Source organism: Coregonus clupeaformis, chromosome 13 (genome assembly GCF_020615455.1).
Source record: "Coregonus clupeaformis isolate EN_2021a chromosome 13, ASM2061545v1, whole genome shotgun sequence".
NCBI lineage: Eukaryota > Metazoa > Chordata > Actinopteri > Salmoniformes > Salmonidae > Coregonus > Coregonus clupeaformis.
Window position 1 is genome coordinate 32,562,818 of NC_059204.1, and position 22,556 is coordinate 32,585,373.

Sequence of the window (22,556 nt, forward strand, 5' to 3'; positions counted from 1 at the left end):
ATGTTTCCCATTGGAAGCTTTCAGCTTGTTCCAAAAGGGAGGTCACAAGAGGATTCAATGTGAAATGCTTCTTACACTGTACTTCACTGTATGGGCTCCCAAATGGTGCAGCGGTCTAAGGCACTGCATCTCAGTGCTTGAGAAGTCACTACAGACCCCCTGGTTCGATTCCAGGCTGTATCACAACCGGCCGTGATTGGGAGTCCCATAGGGTGGCGCACAATTGGCCCAGCATCGTCTGGGTTTGGCCGGTGTAGGCTGTCATTGTAAATAAGAATTTGTTCTTAACTGACTTGCCTAGTTAAATAAAGGTAAAATAAAATAAATACATAAATTTCCCTGATCATTAGGGTTGGAGGCAATGTTCCTTCTCCCCGGGACTGCCTCCCAGAAGAAATATCAGCCAGAGCAGAGAAGCTTAGTTAACACTATCAATGTTTCCCTTTACTGTGAGAATTGTGATCGAACCAACGCAATATTAACCACTTCCAATGCAACATACTGAAACAAAACCAACTATCCAAGAGATTTTGTTGTAGGCAGAACGCATCGGAGAAGGATTCTATTGCATTGACACGAACCACTCAGCCAGTACTCTACACAGACCGGTGTGGCATAACCAATCATAACTGCAGTAGGCCAAATATACCATTGCCATATATGGATCTGTGCCGTTCACTTTGAACTGGACTGTGTTTACAGCATGAGGGTCGTGAGTAGATGCGCTTGTTTTGAGATCGAAGCGAGAACTGCATGTAGCCACCTGTGCACATTTGTTCATATCCTTTGCTAGTTAGTGAGTTATTATCCCAGTTATAGATCATTTGTAGTCAGCAATGGGGGAGTGATTGCTTCCTAAAAGAGCACAAAACGTGCACATTTCTAGACATATTTGAAAAGCAAGTCGGGTAAAACGTTTTTTTTTGTCTTAAAAGGGCAGTGTTGTATTTTAAGACAGGCTTAAATAAGCTAAGTAGCCAATAGGCAGAGGGTAGCATAATTTGTCTGATTCTCTGTAATAATGGTATGGGAACAATAATGCATTTTATTTTGTAAAGTGGTTTCTTGCATCATCAACAACACAACAATTTCAGTCACCTTGTCTGAAGGACAAGTGGATAAACAGGCTAATTTATTTTTTTTAAATTCAAAAGTCTAATGGAATGTATGCCTACATTGAACACCACACATTGGCTGCTTCTGTAGACTGAATGATAGAACAGCTATTTCCATGTTAAAATGTTATGGGATGCCTTTTCTCCATTGTTTTTGATGGTAGGCCACTCTGGTAGGCCTACATTTTGATCAAATAACCACAGTAGCCTACTTGACCACTGTCTGAAACTGTAACTTAAAGCGGGTACAGCCTCAATGCTCACAGTAAATGCGCTTGAAGTTGCACTGAATTTTCACAATGTTCAAGGAGAATAGAAATTTGCACCGTGGCCCAAAAAATGAGAGGGAACATTGGTTGGAGGATATTGGACGTAACGGATAATAATAACATTCAGCACTGTTTGGATATCTCCATCTCCTGAGGTGTGAGACTATGACCAGCCATAGAGTGAATTACGACAAGATCATTCATCATTCTATAATATCTAGGCTATCCTATCCACTGAAAGAGGTTGTTAGCTCATTCAGATGTACTGTATAGCTTAGTATAGCATAGGCTACTGTCAGGGCTTTATCAAAGGGAAAAGTTGAATTACTTGTTAAAAACTTACTTAAACTAACATACAGTTCTGTGACCATACTCATAAATGACAAGGTTGGATTAGCTGAACTTTCCCAATTTTTTTTTCTTCCCCTCACTGACTAGCCTACTTGTTTGGTTTGAAATGCTCCAAGGCAAACTGACTATATCATGAGGCAAAGCGTGTTGTTTCTGCCGCTTGGGCCGGGCTGCATGGCCTGTCTAACTCACTGCCAATAATGCAACTAATGAACGTTCAGTCTCATCACCCCATGGACAAACAGGCTAATTGTGGTGGCGTGCCCCGCTGTCGGTCTGTCCCGCCAGTTCAGTGAGACTGGAACATCACCACACACATGTCTGAAGGCATGACCGACCTGATGATAAACACACCAACAACATAGTTCAGGAGACTAACATTACTTTCTTTCGTATTGCTGAATCCCATATGAATGTAAAACATTTCAGATGATATTGATATTGAAAAAAAATATGCTTTCTAAGTCAATAAGTAGGCTATAGCCTAGGCCTAACTGTAGCCTACATTGACGATATTACAGTGCTTCTTGCAAGTTGCAGCTAAAACCTAAAACTGTAGTCAATAGGGTGTTCACCCATGAAATTATTTCATTCAATGTTTCTAAAAAATATAGTCATTCAATAGAGAATTGTTTAAAAAAACAATAGTCCAAACACTATGTCTCTACCATTTATTGTTCACAAGTTACAGACTATTTACTCAGAGAATTTAGCATGATTAGAGTAAATATAATGTCATTATGGCCATGGTAAGAAAGTGGTCGCTGCTCAACAGAACTCTGTCACTGCTCCGTGGGCAGAATGTCACTAACTTCGAATGTCAACTGACAAGCTAGCTAGTGGCTACAGGTTCCTGTGTGATAACATGGAGTTTTTATAAATGAAATCCACAGAGCACAAAATAAATAGGATCTATATATTTACAAAGCTAACAGACTGAATTTCAATATTTAATCTCCCCGAAGACAATCCGTTCCAGTTTTCATGGTATATTTTGTAATCTTTCCCTTTAAATCGCCATAGAAACGCCCCCACTTAACGTTGATTGACCGAGGCTAGAGGAATAGAAAGCCACAGATCTGGGCTGCAGTCCAAATGCAAAAAAGACAGCCCTCGGCTCTAAACCCTCAGCTCTTGAATGACGTTTTACATCGTCACATCCGAGTGTACCTTATATGTACCTTGCCCAAGCGAGGGAGAGTGATGATCGGAGGCAACGTCCTTGGTGGAAATCTTGAAGTTGAGCTTAAAAACAACCAACCTAAAGTTATTAATGTACCTAGCAAGATAATGTAGCTAGCTAGCTCTCCTGTCAGCTAGCTAGCTACAGTTACCCATAGCTGGCTAGTTTTATAGTTTGGTCAATTATTCCAATACATTTCAGAATTCCCAAAAATATGTTTTATAATAATAATAATAATGACGTTTTATGACGCTAGCTACGTTTTATAGGCTCCTCACTGCGAGACTAAGCCAATTTGAGTGTCATTCCCATTTGCCAATGCTAAAATCAAAGTCATCTATATATATTTTTTTGCAAGCTAGAGTTATAATTTTGCCTCAGATTCCGAAAATGCAGCCTTGTTGATTAAATGTGACACTTTGCAGCCACCAGAGTTTGACACGTGACTACATTTGCATTGAATTGTGGGTCATATCAACCCCACAAGTGATCAAAGTTCTTCACTTGCTCCCTCATGCTATATCGAGGGACGAGGGGGCAATATTTGTTGTACCTCCACTTAAGATGGCAGTCAAATTCCATCCGGTTTCGACAGGGATTTCCATGAGGGAAAGTGGCTAGCGCGAGGGCTGAGGGGGTAAAATTAACATGTTTGGACTGCAGCCCTGGTGATGAAAATGATGAGGGTATCAAGTTGATTTTGATTGGTCCAAATTGCGGAAACACCTCCAAATGTTACCAGCTCCCAACAGCAAAAAATTGAAGAGATACAACCAATAGCTGGGCAGTCACAACAAACTAACGTTCTTATTTAATCAACACTGTTAAGTACAAGTATATTGAGGTTAAAATATTGTAGAGAACAATCTAATCATAAGTTGAATGTGATTCATAATGACATTGGTTAAAGAAAACTAGGTTTATACATTAATTTAGCAGCACCCTCTTGAATTTACCCGTATTTCACTACATTCTAGCTCAGTCTACACACAAGGAGTGCCCAGGGAAGCTGATGCAATGTTGCAGGCTTGTAATTTTCTGTAAAAATCTGTTATCACAAAAATCCATGCATTTTTTGGGGCGCAAACTTCTCACATGCCATAACTGATTAAATGAGGCTACAATGAGGACAACACACTGGGCACAAACTGGTTGAATCAACGTTGTTTCAGCATTATTTGTCAATGTATTATGATGCTTATTATGAATCTACGTGGAAAATACATAGTTGTTTTGATGGTTACATTTCAACCAGGATTATGTCATCATTGTAACCAATTTTCAGCATAGACAAACCTTGTATAGAATTTGTTGAATTTGTACCCCAGATCTTCAAAATTATATCCACCAACAATAGGCTGGGCAGCACCTCCTACTGGAGAGTTGATCTACAGCTATTCATTTGGTCTCCCATCCAGGATTTTAAACAAGCCCATCCCTACTTAGCTTTGATATTTGTCACTGACTACTACTAATGTACTATCGTGAGAATGATTATTGAGATACCTCTTAATAACTAAATACACTGAGTGTACAAAACATTAGGAACACCTTCCTTATATTGAGTTGCACCCCCTTTTGCCCTCAGGACAGCCTCAGTTCATCGGGGCATGGACTCTACATGTTGTCGAAAGCGTTACACAGGGATGCTGGGCTATGTTGACTCCAATGCTTCCCACAGTCCTGTCAAGTTGGCTGGATGTCCTTTGGGTGGTGGGCAGTTCTTGATACACTCAAACCAGTGTGCCTGGCACCCACTACCCTGTTCAAAGGCACTTAAATATTTTGTCTTGCCCATTCACCCTCTCAATGGCACACATACACAATCCATGTCTCAATTGTCTCAAGGCTTAAAAATCCTTCTTTAACCTGTCTCCTCACCTTCATTCACACTGATTGAAGTGGATTTAACAAGTGACATCAATAAGGGATCATAGCTTTCAACTGGATTCACCTGGTCAGTCTATAGTATGTCATGGAAAGAGCAGGTGTTTCTAATGTTTTGTACAGTCAGTGTATATTCACTGCTGCTATCAACGTTATTCCAAAGGGTAGGTTTAAGAGAGCAAATTAAATGTAACCGTACTTTATAAGTCATATATCATCAATGATACAATTTAGGCCTATATAGCATTTTGCAAAGTCATCAACAGCTATTGTTTCAATTCAACCCAGGTTTCAACGAAAAATAGACAATACATATAGGCCTACGGCTTTATTTAAAGTTTGATTAGATTTAGTCCTATTCTTTAACTTTGGTTGAGATGGAGACGTGACTCCAACATATCAATTATTAATTTGTAGACAAACTGGAATTTGTTGACAAATTGTATTTTCAATTGTGTTTGGTTGTCAATGCAATCAAATATCAACATTTGAAGGAGATGTATCTTCTGCTTGGATAACTCAATCTGAGCCACTGACTTAGTCTGGCTTTAATTCTAGTTTGAATAGGACTAAATGAAATAAAATTTTTAATGCACTTTAAATCAAGTTTAATTTGATTTTGTCCTATTCTTTAACTTTGATTCTTGGTTGAGATGGAGACGTGAATCCAACATACAGTATAAATTATTAATTTGTAGACAAACTGGAATTTGTTGACAACACAATTCAATATCACTCAGTAAATCGCATATTAACTTGTCTACAAGTTAACAAATGATATGTTGGATTCATGTGTCCAACTAAACCAAAAATAAAAGTTAAATAATATGATTAAGCCAGTGGCTCAGATGAAACTATCCAAGCATTAGACATTCTTTAAATGTTGATATTTGGTTGCTTTGTCAACCATAAACAATTCAATAATCATTTTGTAATACAGTAAATAGCCTAAAGTTAAGGCTATCTTACAAAGTAATGTAACAGTATTTATTCAACCTCAAAATGAACAACACATCCATGGCCACATTGAGGTTAGCCTACTGTAACGCCCTTCAGAAAGTATTCATACCCCTTGACTTATTCCACATTTTGTTGTGTTACAGCCTGAATTCAAAATGGACTAAATACATGGATTTTTTTCTCATAATGACAAAATGAAAACATGTTTTTAGAAATTTTTGCAAATGTATTGAAAATGAAATGCATAAATATCTCATTTGAATAAGTATTCACACTCCAAATTGCTATGACACTCCAAATTGAGCTCAGGTGCATCCACACTGGGCAAAAAGGGTCCATATCAAGGGATATCTTTATATGACACGTTTTTGATATTCTAGAGAATACAGACCATTTCCAATGGATATTTTGAGTTTTGTGGATATGCACCATATCCTGACAAATTCTGAATCCAGATGTGTATTTTAGACATACAGTATATGACATTGGGATTACTCCGAATATCACACATAGACATTTCCTATGGCCGGATATGGACTCACTCAATATCCTGAGATATGTGACATCCTATTTGCTCTCTTCATGTTGACAAATACTGGCTGTATTCATCACATACAGTCAGTGATGTAAAGTACTTAAGTAAAAATACTTTAAAGTACTACTTAAGTAGTTTTTTGGGGTATCTGTACTGTACTTTACTTTACTATTTATATTTTGGACAACTTTTACTTCACTACATTCCTAAAGAAAATTATGTACTTTTTACTCCATACATTTGACCTGACACCCAAAAGTACTTGTTACATTTTGAATGCTTAGCAGGACAGGAAAATGGTCCAATTCACGCACTTATCAAGACAACACATGGTCATCCCTTCTGCCTATGGTCTGGCAGACTCATTAAACACAAATGCATCTTTTGTAAATGATGTGTGAGTGTTGGAGTGTACCCCTGGCTATCCATACATTTTAAAAACAAGAAAATGGTGCCGCATGCTTTGCTTAGTAGAAGGAGTTTGAAATGATTTATACTTTTACTTTTACTTTTGATACTTAAGTATATTTAGAACCAAATACTTTTAGACTTTTACTCAAGTAGTATTTTACTGGGTGACTTTTACTTTTACTTGAGTAACTTTCTAAAAAGGTATCTATACTTTTACCCAAGTATGACAATTGGGTATTTTCCACCACTGCATACAGTGCATTCGAAAAGTATTCAGACCCCTTTACTTTTTCCACATTTTGTTACGTTACAGCCTTCTTCTAAAATTGATTAAATAGTTTTTCCCCCTCATCAATCTACACACAATACCCCATAATGACAAAGCAAAAACAGGTTTTCAGAAAATTTCGCAAATGTATAACAAAAAAACGGAAATATCACATTTACATAAGTATTCAGACCCTTTACTCAGTACTTTGTTGAAGCGCCTTTGGCAGCGATTACAGCCTTGAGTCTTCTTTGGTATGACGCTAGAAGCTTGGCACACCTGTATTTGGGGAGTTTCTCCCATTCTTCTCTGCAGATCCTCACAAGCTCTGTCAGGTTGGATGGGGAGTGTCGCTGCACAGCTATTTTCAGGTCTCTCCAGAAGTGTTCGATCGGGTTCAAGTCTGGGCTCTGGCTGGGCCAATCAAGGACTTTTAGAGACTTGTCCTGAAGTCACTCCTGCGTTGTCTTGGCTGTGTGCTTAGGGTGGTTGTCCTGTTGGAAGGTCAACCATCGCCCTGTTCTGAGGTCCTGAGCGCTCTGGAGCAGTTTTTCATCAAGGATCTCTCTGTACTTTGCTCCGTTCATCTTTCCCTCGATCCTGACTAGTCTCCCAGTCCCTGCCGTTGAAAAATATCCCCACAGCATGATGCTGCCACCACCATGATTCCCTGTAGGGATGGTTCCAGGTTTCCTCCAGACGTGACATTTAGCCCAAAGAGTTCAATCATGGTCTGAAAGTCCTTTAGGTGCCTTTTGGCAAATTCCAAGCGGGCTGTCATGTGCCTTTTACTGAGGAGTGGCTTCCGTCTGGCCATTCTACCAGAAAGGCCTGATTGATGGAGTGCTGCAGAGATGGTCGTCCTTCTGGAAGTCTCTCCCATCTCCACATAGGAACTCTGGAGCTCTGTCAGAGTGACCATCGGGTTCTTGGTCACCTCCCTGACAATGGCCCTTCTCCCCTTATTTCTCAGTTTGGCCAGGCGGCCAGCTCTAGGTAGAGTCTTGGTGGTTCCAAACTTGTTCCATTTAAGAATGATGGAGGCCACTGTTCTTGGGGACCTTCAATGCTGCAGATATTTTTTGGTACCCTTCCCCAGATCTGTGTCTCGATACGATCTTGTCTCGGAGCTCTACGGACAATCCCTTCGACCTCATGGCTTGGTTTTTGCTCTGACATGCAATGTCAACTGTGGGACCTTATATAGACAGGTGTGTGCTTTTCCAAATAATGTCCAATCAATTGAATTTACCACAGGTGGACTCCAATTAAGTTGTAGAAACAGCTCAAGGATGATCAATGGAAACAGGATGCACCTGAGCTCAATTTCGAGTCTCATAGCAAAAGCTCTGAAAACGTATGTGAATAAGGTATTTCTGTTGTTCTATTTTTAGTACATTTCTAAAAACCTGTTTTCACTTTGTCATTATGGGGTACTGTGTGTAGATTGATGAGGACAGAGGACATTTTTTTCTTTAATACATTTTAGTATAAGGCTGTAACGTAACAAAATGTGGAAAAAGGGAAAAGGTCTGAATACTTTCCGAATGCACTGTATGTGTTTTCTCTGCACATTCAATACATTAAGCTATATTGATTCCAGATATGCTTGTCTTGGCTGAGGTCCATATCAGGATCTTGATATGCTTTTTGATATGCTAAATAAGGACAATTTCTGATGCTTTTTTTGAGTTGAGGACATACTCAATCATTTGATTATATTACATCCATATCATTCTGTCAGACACTAGCTATAATTTTTGTATTCCCTCTGCATAAAGGCGCTCGCAAACCGCAACCTAAAAGCACTGTAACTGGTAGCCTAGCAACAAGAATCACATATTTTCTGCAGTGGAGTTCCAACTGTCATTTTTGAATTTGGCGCCACAAATGACTGTGTAAAGGGTGTGTGGTCGAACTGACAACTGGAGAAACAAAGAAGTTAGAAGCTGTTCAGAAAATACCTCAAAAGAAGTTAACACTAAAGTGACTAGCTAATTTGAGATGTTTTATTTATCTTAGTAACTAGAATCAAGAACGTTAGGTAATTTGGCCAGCATTCAGTAGTATGCTGGACACATGACATTTTTAACAACGTTTTTTCTGATAAAAACTAGTTCATTGCATCCACTGTGGAGCCCAGTTTCATAATATTACCATATGTCCCAGCTACTTGCCATAGTTTTGAAGTAATCACGAAAAAACAGGCCTTATTTTAGAGCATTTTTCATTCTGCCAGCTCCTATTAGTTCTATTGAGCACCGTGGCACCAACTCACCTTCTAAATGTTTTACACCCAGCCCATTGTTCTACGTCACAATGCCTGCTTCGCTATTGTTGGAAATGAGACCTGCCCAGGTTAAACCAATTGCTGGTAGTTAAAATGTCAACAACAACAAAAAATTACTCATGGAACTCTGAGGTCGTCCCATTGTTTCCTATAGGGGAAATATAGGTATGTCTGTCTATTTCGCCAAATATCTCGCAATGTGTATATTTTGATTTTTCAAGTCGAGCACCATTTTAATCATGAGAATCTCCTCTTTCTAATTAAGTAAAGCTGGGCAGCATACTCCGTTGTCATCAAACGCTAGCCCCAAAATAATTGTTGCCCTTGGAACGCTGAGCTCCCCCCATTGTTTTCCTATGGAGAGGCATGCTGGTATAATTCGCCAAATATCTCGCAATATGTATATTTTTATTTTTTTCAAGTAGAACATCATTTTAATCACGACAAGCTCCTCTTTCTAATTATGTAAGTCTGGGCAGCGTACTCCGTTGTCATCGATCGCTAGACTAGAAATAGTCAGAAGTTGCCATTTTATTCCTACTTCTTTGTTATGCAGACACAATTGACACCATCGAGGTGTGGATGTTTACTTTCTACACGAGTTGTTGTTTTTCAGTTTTGTCTTAAGAACAGATTGTAGTGGTAAAATGAAAAGGTATACATTTTTTTGGTGCCATTTAGGCTAAATGGATTTCTAAGCATAATTCCAGTCAAAATAGGCTCTGCGAACGTTCGATTCAATTAATTTGCTATGGGCTCGCGCTAGTGTTCCACCTTAGCCAATGTTCTATTGCCGTTTTTCAACCTTGGGTGAATTTTGACTCGTTCTATTGTCCAGCCTATCAGTAGGGCTAGCTAGCTAGGCTTGATAGGAGGGTAAAAGCTAACTGGTAGCATAGCAAGCTAACAAATAACGAGATTTCCTTTAGCTATTTTTTTTCTACCCCTTATCAAGCCTCAAGGTGACAGCTAACGTTTTTACAAATGTAGGCGTATTTTGTATTACTGGTTAATATAAGCTATCTAGCTAGCTAGCTAGATAACTAGAAACTTGGCTAGCTAGCTATTTTTTTCCAGTTAGTTTTCTCATCATGAATGAAGCAGGTAGAGTAGCTAACTTGAGGTATGGTTATGTGAAATGACAATATTTTCTTGCAATATCGACACAATTTTGATTGATGATTTATGCATTGACAGATTGGAGTGGATCACCGACCATCACTACCACCACGTTGGGTCTGGACTGCGAGGGACCGCCGTCAACATCGCTGATGACTCAATCTGCATCCATCATCCATAACAAACAGGGCAGGCAGGGGTATTGAGGGTGTGCAACTTTTATTTTCTGTTAAATAAATAAAATACATTTTTAGATTGGCCAACGTTTGCATCTTTACAGAAAACGTGTTGTGGAGCTCCGGATATGCCGAATTTGCTATGCCACATTTTTTAAACAGACATAGCAGAGACATAGTATGCTTTGGAAATAGCAACTTGGATTAACTATGACAATGTTTGCCTTTCCGTGCCTTGTAGCCTACTACTGAATATGGTGCAAATGTATGCTCAGATATGTCACCTTCATGTGAAGAAGCCCGTTGATTTTCGGTGCCTGAACAGGTAAAATAATTTGGTCGCTGGACATTGATCATGAGTCAGATTTAGATCATTTTCGATCAGACATACGAGGATGAATATTACATATCAAGTAAGGATATCTATTGAAATAAGGCATTTGTTGAGAAATGGCGGTTTTGGAGCAGTGGCTTCTTCCTTGCTGAGCGGCCTTTCAGGTTATGTCGATATAGGACTTGTTGTACTGTGGATATAGATACTTTTGTACCTGTTTCCGCCAGCATCTTCACAAGGTCCTTTGCTGTTGTTCTGGGATTGATTTGCACTTTTCGCACCAAAGTACGTTCATCTCTAGGAGACAGAACGCGTCTCCTTCCTAAGCGGTATGATGGCTGCGTGGTCCCATGGTGTTTATACTTGCGTACTATTGTTTGTACAGATGAATGTGGTACCGTCAGGCGTTTGGAAATTGCTCCCAAGGATGAACCAGACTTGTGGAGGTCTACACATTTTTTTCTGAGGTCTTGGCTGATTTCATTTGATTTTCCCATGATGTCAAGCAAAGAGGCACTGAGTTTGAAGGTAGGCCTTGAAATGCATCCACAGGTATACCTCCAATTGACTCAAATTATGTCAATTAGCCTATCAGAAGCTTCTAAAGCCATGACATAATTTTCTGGAATTTTCCAAGCTGTTTAAAGGCACAGTCAACTTAGTGTATGTAAACTTCTGACCCACTGGAATTGGGATACAGTGAATTATAAGTGAAATAATATGTCTGTAAACAATTGTTGGAAAAATTACTTGTGTCACACACAAAGTAGATGTCCTAACCAACTTGCCAAAACTATAGTTTGTTAACAAGAAATGTGTGGAGTGGTTGAAAAACGACTTTTAATGACTCCAACCTAAGTGTATGTAAACTTCCGACTTCAACTGTAGATAAATATATCCCCTGATATTGACCCTTTTCTCCCAGAGCCAATTTCCTTTGATCATCCTTGAGATGTCACTACAACTTGATTGGAGTCCACCTGTAGCCAATTCAAATTGTTTGGACATGATTTAGAAAGAAACACACCTGTCTATAACGTCCCACAGTTGACAGTGCATCTCAGAGCAGAAACTATACCATGAAGTTCAAGGAACTGCCCATAGATCTCCGAGATAGAATTGTGATGAGGCATATATCTGGGGAAGGGTATAAAACAATTGCTAGTGTGTTGAAAGTTTCCAAGAGCACAGTGGTCTCCATCAATGGGAAATTGCAAAAATATGGAACTACCCAGACTGCCTAGACTGTCCGTCAAACCAAACTGAGCAACCGGCAAGAAGGACCTTGGTCAGGGAGGTGACCAAGAACCCAATGACCACTCTGATAGAACGACAGAGTTCCTTGGCTGAGATGGGAGAACTTGCCAGAAGGACAACAGTCTGTAAAGCACTTCACCAATCTGGGCTTTATGGGAGAGTGGCCAGATGAAAGCCACTCCTGAGAAAAAGGCACATGACAGCATGCCTGGAGTTTGCACATGAACGACTCAGAGAGCATAAGGCAAAATATTATGTGGTCTGATGAGACAAAAATTGAACTCTTTGGCCTGAATGCAAAGCGCTATGTCTGGCGAAAACCAGCACAGCTCATCACCCGTCGAACACCATTCCTACCGTGGTGGCAGCATCATGCTATGGGGATGCTTTTCAGCGGCAGGGACTGGGAGACTGGTAAGGATTGCAGGAACAATGAATGGAGCCAAATACAGGCAAATCCTTAATGAGAACTTTCTTCAGAGTGCAAATGACTTCAGACTGGGGTGAAGATTTATGTTCCAAAGGGACAATGACATTTTTTTACATTTTAGTCATTTAGCAGACGCTCTTATCCAGAGCGACTTACAGTTAGTGAGTGCATACATTTTCATACTGGTCCCCCGTGGGAATCAAACCCACAACCCTGGCGTTGCAAGCGCCACGCTCTACCAACTTAACTACACGGGACTGTGCATACAACCAAAGCAATGCTGGAATGGCTTCAGAACAAGAATATGAAAGTCCTTGAGTTGCCCAGCCAAAGCCCAGACTTGAATCCTATTGAAAATCAGTGGAAAGACTTGAAGATTGCCGTTTACCGCCACTCCCCATCTAACTTAACAGAGCTTGATCAAATCTGCAAGGAAGAATGGGAGAAAATCCCCAAATCCAGATGTGCAAAACTGATACATACATACCCAAGACGACTCAAAGCTGTAATCGCCGCCAAAGGTGCTTCTACAAAGTATTGACTCGAATGTGTGAATACTTATGTAAATTTGATGTTTCTGTATTTAATTTCCAATACATTTGCAAAAAATGTTGTGTGGATGGGTGAGAGATAAAATTAATTTAATCAATTTTGAATTCATGGTGTAACATAACAAAATTTGGAATAAGTCAAGGGGTATGACTAGTTTCTGATGTCTTATGTAATCATAGAAAGCTTGCATGTTCAAGATAGCATGCAAAGGTTGCAGGTCTGTGAGATCTTCACAATTGCTGTAATAATCTGCGCAGAATCTAAAACAGCATTGGTCACTTGCATGTACTTTTAATGTAATCTCAACTGCAATCCAGGTCATTTGGTTGTGCTATTAGGTGTAGCACAGTGATAACACAGTTGTTTTATAAATACAACATATCTGACATATTTCAATTTGAACTCTGGTGCGCTTTTAAATGGTTGGTAGTGATAACATTTACATTTTAGTCATTTAGCAGACGCTCTTATCCAGAGCGACTTACAGTTAGTGAATACATATTTTTTTTATACTGGCCCCCCGTGGGAATCGAACCCACAACCCTGGCATTGCAAACGCCATGCTCTATCAACTGAGCTACATCCCTGCCGGCCATTCCCTCCCCTACACTGGACGACGCTGGGCCAATTGTGCACCGCCCATGTGTCTCCCGGTCGCGGCCGGCTGCGACAGAGCCTGGATTCGAACCAGGATCTAGTGGCACAGTTAGCACTGCGATGCAGTGCCTTAGACCACTGCGCCACTCAGGAGTAATATAACACACTTTGATGACAACGAAACCAAAAAATCTGACATTGTTTTCCATTGGAATTTGGTTCTGCTTTTAGATGGTTGAAAGCATAGTGATAACACATTGGGAAAGGTTGAAATCTCATTGATCAACATCTCAACCAAATATTAGCCACATTTCCAATTTGGAATTATGTGGTGTGCCCAGTGGGAAGTCATTAAAATAGTCCAAGCCAATACTTTGATAGGCCTATAAATTGACCAAAGAACAAACTCAAAAGCACAATTATACAAACAAAATGGTCATGTTGTCAACAATTTAATAATCGACATCTACAATATTGGCTGGCACAGCCATTATTTCCCCATGTGACACACAGGCTTCCTGACACCCACTCATCAACTGAAACAATGAATATAGAAGTGATAGTGCCTATAATAAACAATAGGCTATCAAATGAGGAAGTATAAGACCTAATATGTTTATGTATCCTAATACCTGCAATGTAATTACCTATAGGCTAGGCTATTTGATCCCCAATAGACTGCCTAATGGTAATAGGTTGTGATATCTTTCCGAAGTTGTTTCATCATCACCTTGTATAGGCAACAGAAGCTTTGAAAAAGCCTAAAAACACAATAGGCCTAGCTATATACATTTTAAGGTGTGTTCAAAATACCTGTTGGACGCTCAAATCAATCAACCTTAGGACAATTTGAACATGCATGAACTCATGAATACGCAAATGTAAATCGACTTCGTAGTGATTGGCTAGGCTACATTATTTATCATTCATTTGAATGAGCTTCAGAAAAAACAATAGTTACGATTTCAGATATGCTTGGAGTGGATGGCAAGGTTCTTGCAATGGGGAGATCTTCAACACATCTTTAAACTGCGACGGCATTGTGAAATATTATTTTGATTACAATACCTATCATCTAAATTGTTATAAAGCCCAGAATAAAGCATAGGCTACTATGCTAGTTCACGTGTAACATGGATTGCGCTACACTTCAGCACATTCTTATTTAATTAATATAACGGCGCGTGGCTCATGCACTGAACTTACCCAGGAACAATGTGTGAAATGAGCCAGACATCACGACTCTCAGCTGGAGCGAAAATTCCACACAAACGAGCAGAACAGGATGTCTTCTATCTTCACTAAAATGAGTTTAAGTCATATACCTGTGCCCTCAAATCTGAATGAAATTGGAATAGTGCGAATGATGTTGGTCTATAGGTAGGCTACACCGCACATCACACATATCCTTGTGCTCATTCAGAAATAGAGCGGCACCTTTTCAATGTTTCTCACAGAACACCCGGTATCTTAGAGTTCTTCCCCTGCGCTACACTTCACTGAGGATACATGTCTGCGTTCTTGCAGGATCCGTAAGTATGCCCCCTCACTCTCTCCTCTTTACACAGGATAAAAAGCGGGTACAATAGGTGTGCGCGCAGCCCGCTGAAAAAGGGAGACCTCTACAGTTGCGAGCGTATACGGCACACATGCCCTTCCGGTGCCAGTGCGAGCGGTTTCACACCAACACATTTCCTACGGACAAGCAGCACAAAGATGATTGGCCACTCATCACATTTGCAAGGTACAGTACTACAGCAGCATCACTGTGAACAAAGAGCACTGGAGTTGGAGTGACTGCAGTGGAGAGATCTCAAACGAAGCCCTCACAAAAATTGAGATTTGCACAGCATATTATAACATTATGAAAGGGACAAATACCAGGCTATATCCACATGCATGTTCAGGTTCACTTTAAAAAGAGATGCCAATATGACTTCCCTGGTTAAATAAAGCATACAAATAGAAATATGTATTTGTTTATTTTGATGATATTTTAATCACCAAACACTGTAGAATCATATGCATAAATTGATGATGATGATTCAATTTTCAGATGCCCAATTATGGTAAAGATAATATTCAATCTACTGTATTTATAAATGAGGGAATGACAACCCTGATCTATGAGTATTTTTATTTTAAGGGTCACCAATTGAACATTTCAGTACCTGATCTGCTTGTGTTTGGGCATGTCACTCCCCCTCTCTGTTGGAGTTGAATGGGCATTGGAAGGGTAAGTAGGGGTGCTGCTGGTGAATCCCATAATGGAGATTACATTTACATTTACATTTTAGTCATTTAGCAGACGCTCTTATCCAGAGCGACTTTTAGTTAGTGCATACATTATTTTTTATTTTTTTTTAATTTTTTCATACTGGCCCCCCGTGGGAATCGAACCCACAACCCTGGCGTTGCAAACACCATGCTCTACCAACTGAGCTACATCCCTGCCGGCCATTCCCTCCCCTACCCTGGACGACGCTGAGCCAATTGTGCGCCGCCCCATGGGTCTCCTGGTCGTGGCCGGCTACGACAGAGCCTGGATCACAGTGGCATTCATAGTACTTCACTACAGGGGCTGACTGGGACCAGAAATCAGCCCGGCATTGCTAATTATTAGCCAAATAATTATAATTCTGTGCAAAACCCCTAATTTAGACAGGCCTACTGGGCTAAAATGGACCAGCCCATCTGGCCTTTGCCAGAACTGCCCTATGGCCAGTCTGTCTCTGCTTCACTATCTATCAGTCCTTCCTTTGTTTGTCCGCAGGGTTCCATTCAGGCAATACAATCTTTATTTTGTTCTTGCTTTGTGACTTCTATTCTCTGAATTGGATTTCCCCACACGCAGCTTGGCCTATGATGTATTGCTTTTGTTGATATGTACCAGAGCAAGCACAGCAGTCATGGCTGGATTACTAAATCCTTGATAAAACTGCAAATGACTGGCAGTTCATAGTCTCCGATCTAGCCACAACAGAATGAGGCTGTCATAACATGGACACCGTACGCATGACATATTGTTAAATCGTTCTATAACTTCACAATCTGGATAAGAGCGTCTGCTAAATGACCAAAAAATAAAATAAATAAAAATAGATAGCTTCTAATTTCACCCTGTCCATTGCTGATGAGAAGTCACCAGAATAAACGAGACAAAAGCTGAACATGATCTTAAATGTGTTGACTGGAAATCTGTCTTGAAATAGCAGAGAGTGGAATAAAGACCTGGGCTCATTAACAATGAATCAAGGGTATATCGGCCCTCATGTTTTCCCCCTGCTCAGGGATTCTCAGTGTGGATCAATGAAGGCTGAGGACATTACCATCTCTCCTAATAATAAAGCTTCACTTATTAAAGCAACCATTCCAAAATGCTAAGAACTATCATTATAAAGTCCAGCATCAAATTACTGCTTGGTTATACAAACATAACAAAACTATTATTTCTAAACAGACCTAAAAGTCGTTCATCTACATTGGGCAAACAGATGAAACGGCGGAAAGAAGGAGTCACATTTAATTCCTGTCATGATAGCGCACAAAAGTGAAAGTCGAAAGAGAGAAAACATGATCTCCTTCCTTGTTTTTGTCAAGTGTCAAGAGTGAAACCCTGAGAGAGAGAGAGACTGAGAGAGAGAGAGAGAGACTGAGAGAGACTGAGAGAGACTGAGACAGAGAGAGAGAGACTGAGAGAGACTGAGAAAGACAGAGAGAGACAGAGAGAGAGAGAGAGAGACAGAGAGAGACAGAGAGAGAGAGAGAGAGAGAGAGAGAGAGAGAGAGACAGAGAGAGAGATATCCAGACAGACAGACAGAGACAAGGAAAATATCCAAACATATAGGCAAACCTCAACAGTCTATAGGATGATGATGATCTTTACTCTTGCCCCAACTAATCTCAGCCATACCATAAAGACTTGTCTACATACTGTACATGATCTCTCACCAACCAATTCATAGGATTCAGGAATGGACATGATGTCACTGGTACACCACCATTGGTCAAAATGGTTATACATACAGTTCTAATTGACTCAGACGACTCAGCTCCAGCTGGTATTCATCAATCAGTTCTTTAGGCTGAGAAGACTTGTCAACCTCAGCAGCCGTTAGAATGAGTACTCTAAGGCGAGAACAGTAATCACTAAAGGACATAAGACTAATCTTACATAAGACTAAAACGATGTCCTAATTGGAACCACATTCCCTACATAGTGCACTACTTTTGACCAGGGCCCATAGGGCTCTGGCCAAAAGTAGTGCACTATGTAGGGAATAGGGTGACATTTGGGACGCATACTAAGAAAAGTGCCGCTAGCGCAAATTAGCCAATCAATAGTATGTAGAGTGTTTATAGTCCACTGTCCTTCTGCAGGATGTTCAGAGGAGCTAGTGCAGATCCTTTTACAGGAGATATATATTTAAACCACACACACACACACACATGCATGCATGCAAGGGCACACACACACAAACGCACACACATGCAAGTGTACACACACACACACACACACACACACACCCCACCCAAAGACACCATTGTACTGTATGTTCTCCAGTAAGTGATTCTCAGCTTACAGTTTCTTTCAATGACTGGCAATTTTTTCAGATGTAGGTGGTATATTTTCAAAACTCCAAGTACAAAACTCTAAACTGATAACACTTGTAATGCCCCCTAGCTTATGTTCAGAACCTTTGATTGTGCGTGCATTCATTGGGGTTTAACACATCTTTCACCTCTGAGTCTTTCATGCAAAATGTAAGTTTTATGTGAAATACCATGAGCACATTAATTTTTGTTTAGTGACCAGTTAGTCATTTTAACTACCATTTAATCCAATAGCAAAAAACACAAGATACACATTTCATAACTGTTCTTTTTGAAGTGCTGAATAGAGAGAATAGTGGATGGTAAATATCATTTGCCATACAGTATTAGACTATAACTTGGCATGCACAATTTATGTAATAATTTGTATCCAATGGCAGGTTGTGAGCATGTTGAGAAATATACTGAATATACCAAACATTAGGAACACCTTCCGAATATTGAGTTGTACCCCCCCATTCACCCTCTGAATGGCACACATACACAATCCATGTCTCAATTGTCTCAAGGCTTAGAAATCCTTCTTTAACCCGTCTCCTCCCCTTCATCTACACTGATTGAAGTGGATTTAACAAATTACATCAATAAGGGATCATAGCTTTCACCTGGATTCACCTGGTCAGTCTATGTCAGGGAAAGAGCAGGTGTTCTTAATGGTTTGTATACTCAGTGTATGTCAGTCTTACAGTTTCATTATCCTTATACAGTACATACGTAGAACAAATCATCAGAAATAGGGGTACTGTAAAGCAGTTGGCCACTGTATACCACTTCTGCCCCATGCAACATTATATAAGATCATATTTTCTACGTAACTTGTCAACTGATACAGTATTTGTATTTGTATTATGGATCGCCATTAGCTGCTGCCAAGGCAACAGCTACTCTTCCTGGGGTCCAGCAAAATGAAGGCGGTTAGACAATTTGTAAAACATTACAATACATTCACAACAGATTTCACAACACATTAAGTGTGTGCCCTCAGGACCCCACTCTACTACCACATACAGTATATACAACACAAAATCCATGTGTCCGTGTACACTACCGGTCAAACATTTTAGAACAGCTACTCATTCAAAGGTTTTTCTTCATTTTTACTATTTTCTACACTGTAGAATAATAGTGAAGACTTCAAAACTATGAAATAACACATAATGAATCATGTAGTAACCAAAAAAAGTGTTAAACAAATGAAAATATATTTTATATTTGAGTTTCTTCAATTAGCCACCCTTTGACTTGATGACAGCTTTGTCCAATGACAGCTTTCAAGGTAAATAAACAAATATCTAAATATGAAAAATGAAAATTGACAAGTCGATGTGATTCAAAGCAACACGCCGCACCGTTGATAATGTAAGCCAGGACCAAATGAGAAACAGAGGTTCCTCATTAGGCAAGAACATTTTAATATTTGGCCTCATTTCATGACACCCTATTCCCTTCATAGTACACTATAGGGAATATAGGGTGCCATTTGGGATGCATCCATGTGTTCCTGGAATACTTTATAATCAGATACTTCGCTCTCTCCCTGAGGGGTTGGACTCTGTTGTGGGTTATTGTCTCTGGAACATTATGAAAGTAATGAGTACACTCCTGACGTACTACATCATTAGAGAATGTTTTCGGATTGGATGAACTTTAATGTCCCAAGGGGGAAATTGTCTTAGACATACAGTTCTGCTGTATACAAAATAGACACTGTACATTACACACTCAACATAATACATACATTGCACATTACCCTTATCATCATACACTTCTCACATAGCCACATACATAATACTTAGCATATTCCCTTATTCTGTCATTGGTGTACTAACACAGCTCAACTTTACTTATTGCTGTTCAGGTATTTCATGGACATGGGAATGAAGGAGTGCTTATAGCTGTTCAGCTGACATGTGGGGACCCTATAGTGTCTGCCTGAGGGGAGGAGGGACCCTATAGTGTCTGCCTGAGGGGAGGAGGGACCCTATAGCATCTGCCTGAGGGGAGGAGGGACCCTATAGTGTCTGCCTGAGGGGAGGAGGGACCCTATAGCATCTGCCTGAGGGGAGGAGCTAATACTCATAGTAAAGTACATGGGAGGGATATGATTTAGATTTACATGATCTGATCTGGTGTGATCTAAAATAATTTCCTGCACTTGTCTGATAACGGTCTGTTCAAAAATAGTCTGCAGGGAGGGATGTTGCCTCACACCCATGACCTTCAAGGCAGTATCAGGCAGGCAATTTGGAATTACAGTTGGGACTGATACATTTCCAAACCAGACTGTGATGCCGTGTCTCAGGATATTCTCTACTCCAAAAACCCTGAGTCTACATAGGAAATAGAGGCGTTGTTAGACTCTGCAGCAGACACTCTCTACTTCGACCTTCCAGCTCAACACATTGTCCATGTGGACACCCAGGTACTTATACCAAATAACCTGTGCTATGTTGGCATTGTGGACAACCACAGGCACGTGTTCGCCAACAGATCTGTGGTCAAACACCGTCTCCCCCGTTTTCTTTACATTAAGAGTGAGATGGTGCTCATCAAACCACTTGACAAAGCTTTTATTCTCTGACCTGTACACAGTAGTATCAGCATCTTTATACATCAGACCAAGAATGGAGGTATCATCAGAAAACTTGATAATATAGTCAGGATTACTGCTAGTGCATTCATTTGTGTACAGTGTGAATAAGATGGGTGAACTCACACAACCCCATGCTAATGTCTCTAGTCTCGGAGAGGGTACTGTTAACTCTAACCTGCTGAGTACGGCTAGTCAAGAATGAGTGGTACCACCTTACAGTATAGGGGTTAACACCCATGTGCTTTAACTGGCTCAGTATGACATGTGGCTGTATTGTGCTAAACGCTGAACTGAAATCAATAAATAACAGTCTAGCATAGGACCTGTTGCTGTATTCATACAGGTGTGCTTGAAGACTCCAAGGAGTCACTCAACAATGTTTGCTATTCCAAGACGAAAGATCACAACTGGGCCATTTTATATTTTTTGACATTTTTTGACATTTTTTAATGTGACATCGCATGGCAGAAACAAACACGTTCACGACAGTCAGCGAGTTTGTCTTTAAAGGGGCTTATTTCCGAACATCAGTTGTTAAGAGGGTGGCAACATTTATTCAATTTGCCCTGGGATTTGCATTCTTCTCAGCAGCTTCAAAAGCCTTTCGCTACATTGGCCTGTTTTTGTTTCTCTTCCCAATTATTTATCAAGGTCTTCTCATGAAAAAAGAGTACAGAGGGAGATTGGAACTTATTATCATGACCTGATTAAGGAGAAGAGGGAGAAACGTTGACTGGCTGCAAAACAATAAAGCAGACCTGTCAAATGTGACAACACAGAGGACAATTTTCAAGTGCAATACTGTTTCATGCACATGACTGTTCTTTATTCATGCTTTATTTGGAACGAAGAAGATCTGAACAGGCTCTTGATTGTTTAGTCATGGATGACATCGCGAGACCAATTTAAAAGCCTCTGCTGCTATTTGTGCGACGTGATGCAATGCTGATTCTTTCAACTTGTCTCACCTGCATGGTCGATGACAACGTTGTGTAGAACAGTACAGTATGCTATTTACTGTCGATGTCATTTCGCAAACTAAGACAAAACTTTCTTCAGGCAAATTAGCAGACTATTTAGGGCAGCGAAGACACGGATGAAAGTGGGTTTTGGCAATGATTAATTTAACATGTCCTCAGTTACAAGGCATTTAAGTTTAGCATCCTTATTTAGGTCATTCAGAGAGCCTTACTTGTAAACAAGGCATTTAAATAGCGTGTCCCCAGGCAAGAGGCAGTGTCGGGTCAGGTAGAACTGCTTAGCTCATATGCTCAAATAGAACTCTTGATTAAGCAACCCAACTTCCAGATGAAAACGTGTCCAGGGCACAGCCCAGTGATCATAGATCATGATAAAGATGTATTTTTTAACCAGGTTTTGCCCACTGGGAGGGGTTGCCAATTATATTGGAGGTTGCTGAGCCTTCCAGGTGTCACACCCTGGCTCTGGGACTCATTATGTTGAGCCAGGGTGTGTTCATTCTATGTGTTTATTTCTATGTTGGGGGTTCTAGTTTGTTGAATTCTATGTTTTGCCTGAGTGACTCCCAATCAGAGGCAACGAGTGTCAGCTGTTGGCTGGTTGTCTCTGATTGGGAGCCATATTTAAACTGTA

The 22,556-nt window shown here is 40.1% G+C and overlaps 1 protein-coding gene across 1 annotated transcript in view; it reads right to left on the reverse strand.

Moving 5' to 3' along the window:
* Window positions 1-15,375, reverse strand: part of LOC121579252 (CXADR-like membrane protein) — a 128,261-nt gene extending 112,886 nt beyond the window's left edge. The window contains exon 1 of the mRNA XM_041893691.1: window positions 14,941-15,375. Within this exon, the coding sequence (XP_041749625.1) occupies window positions 14,941-14,971 (31 nt within the window). The 5' untranslated portion in view covers window positions 14,972-15,375. The remainder of the gene's footprint in view (window positions 1-14,940) is intronic.
* Between the last annotated feature and the right edge of the window lie 7,181 nt (window positions 15,376-22,556).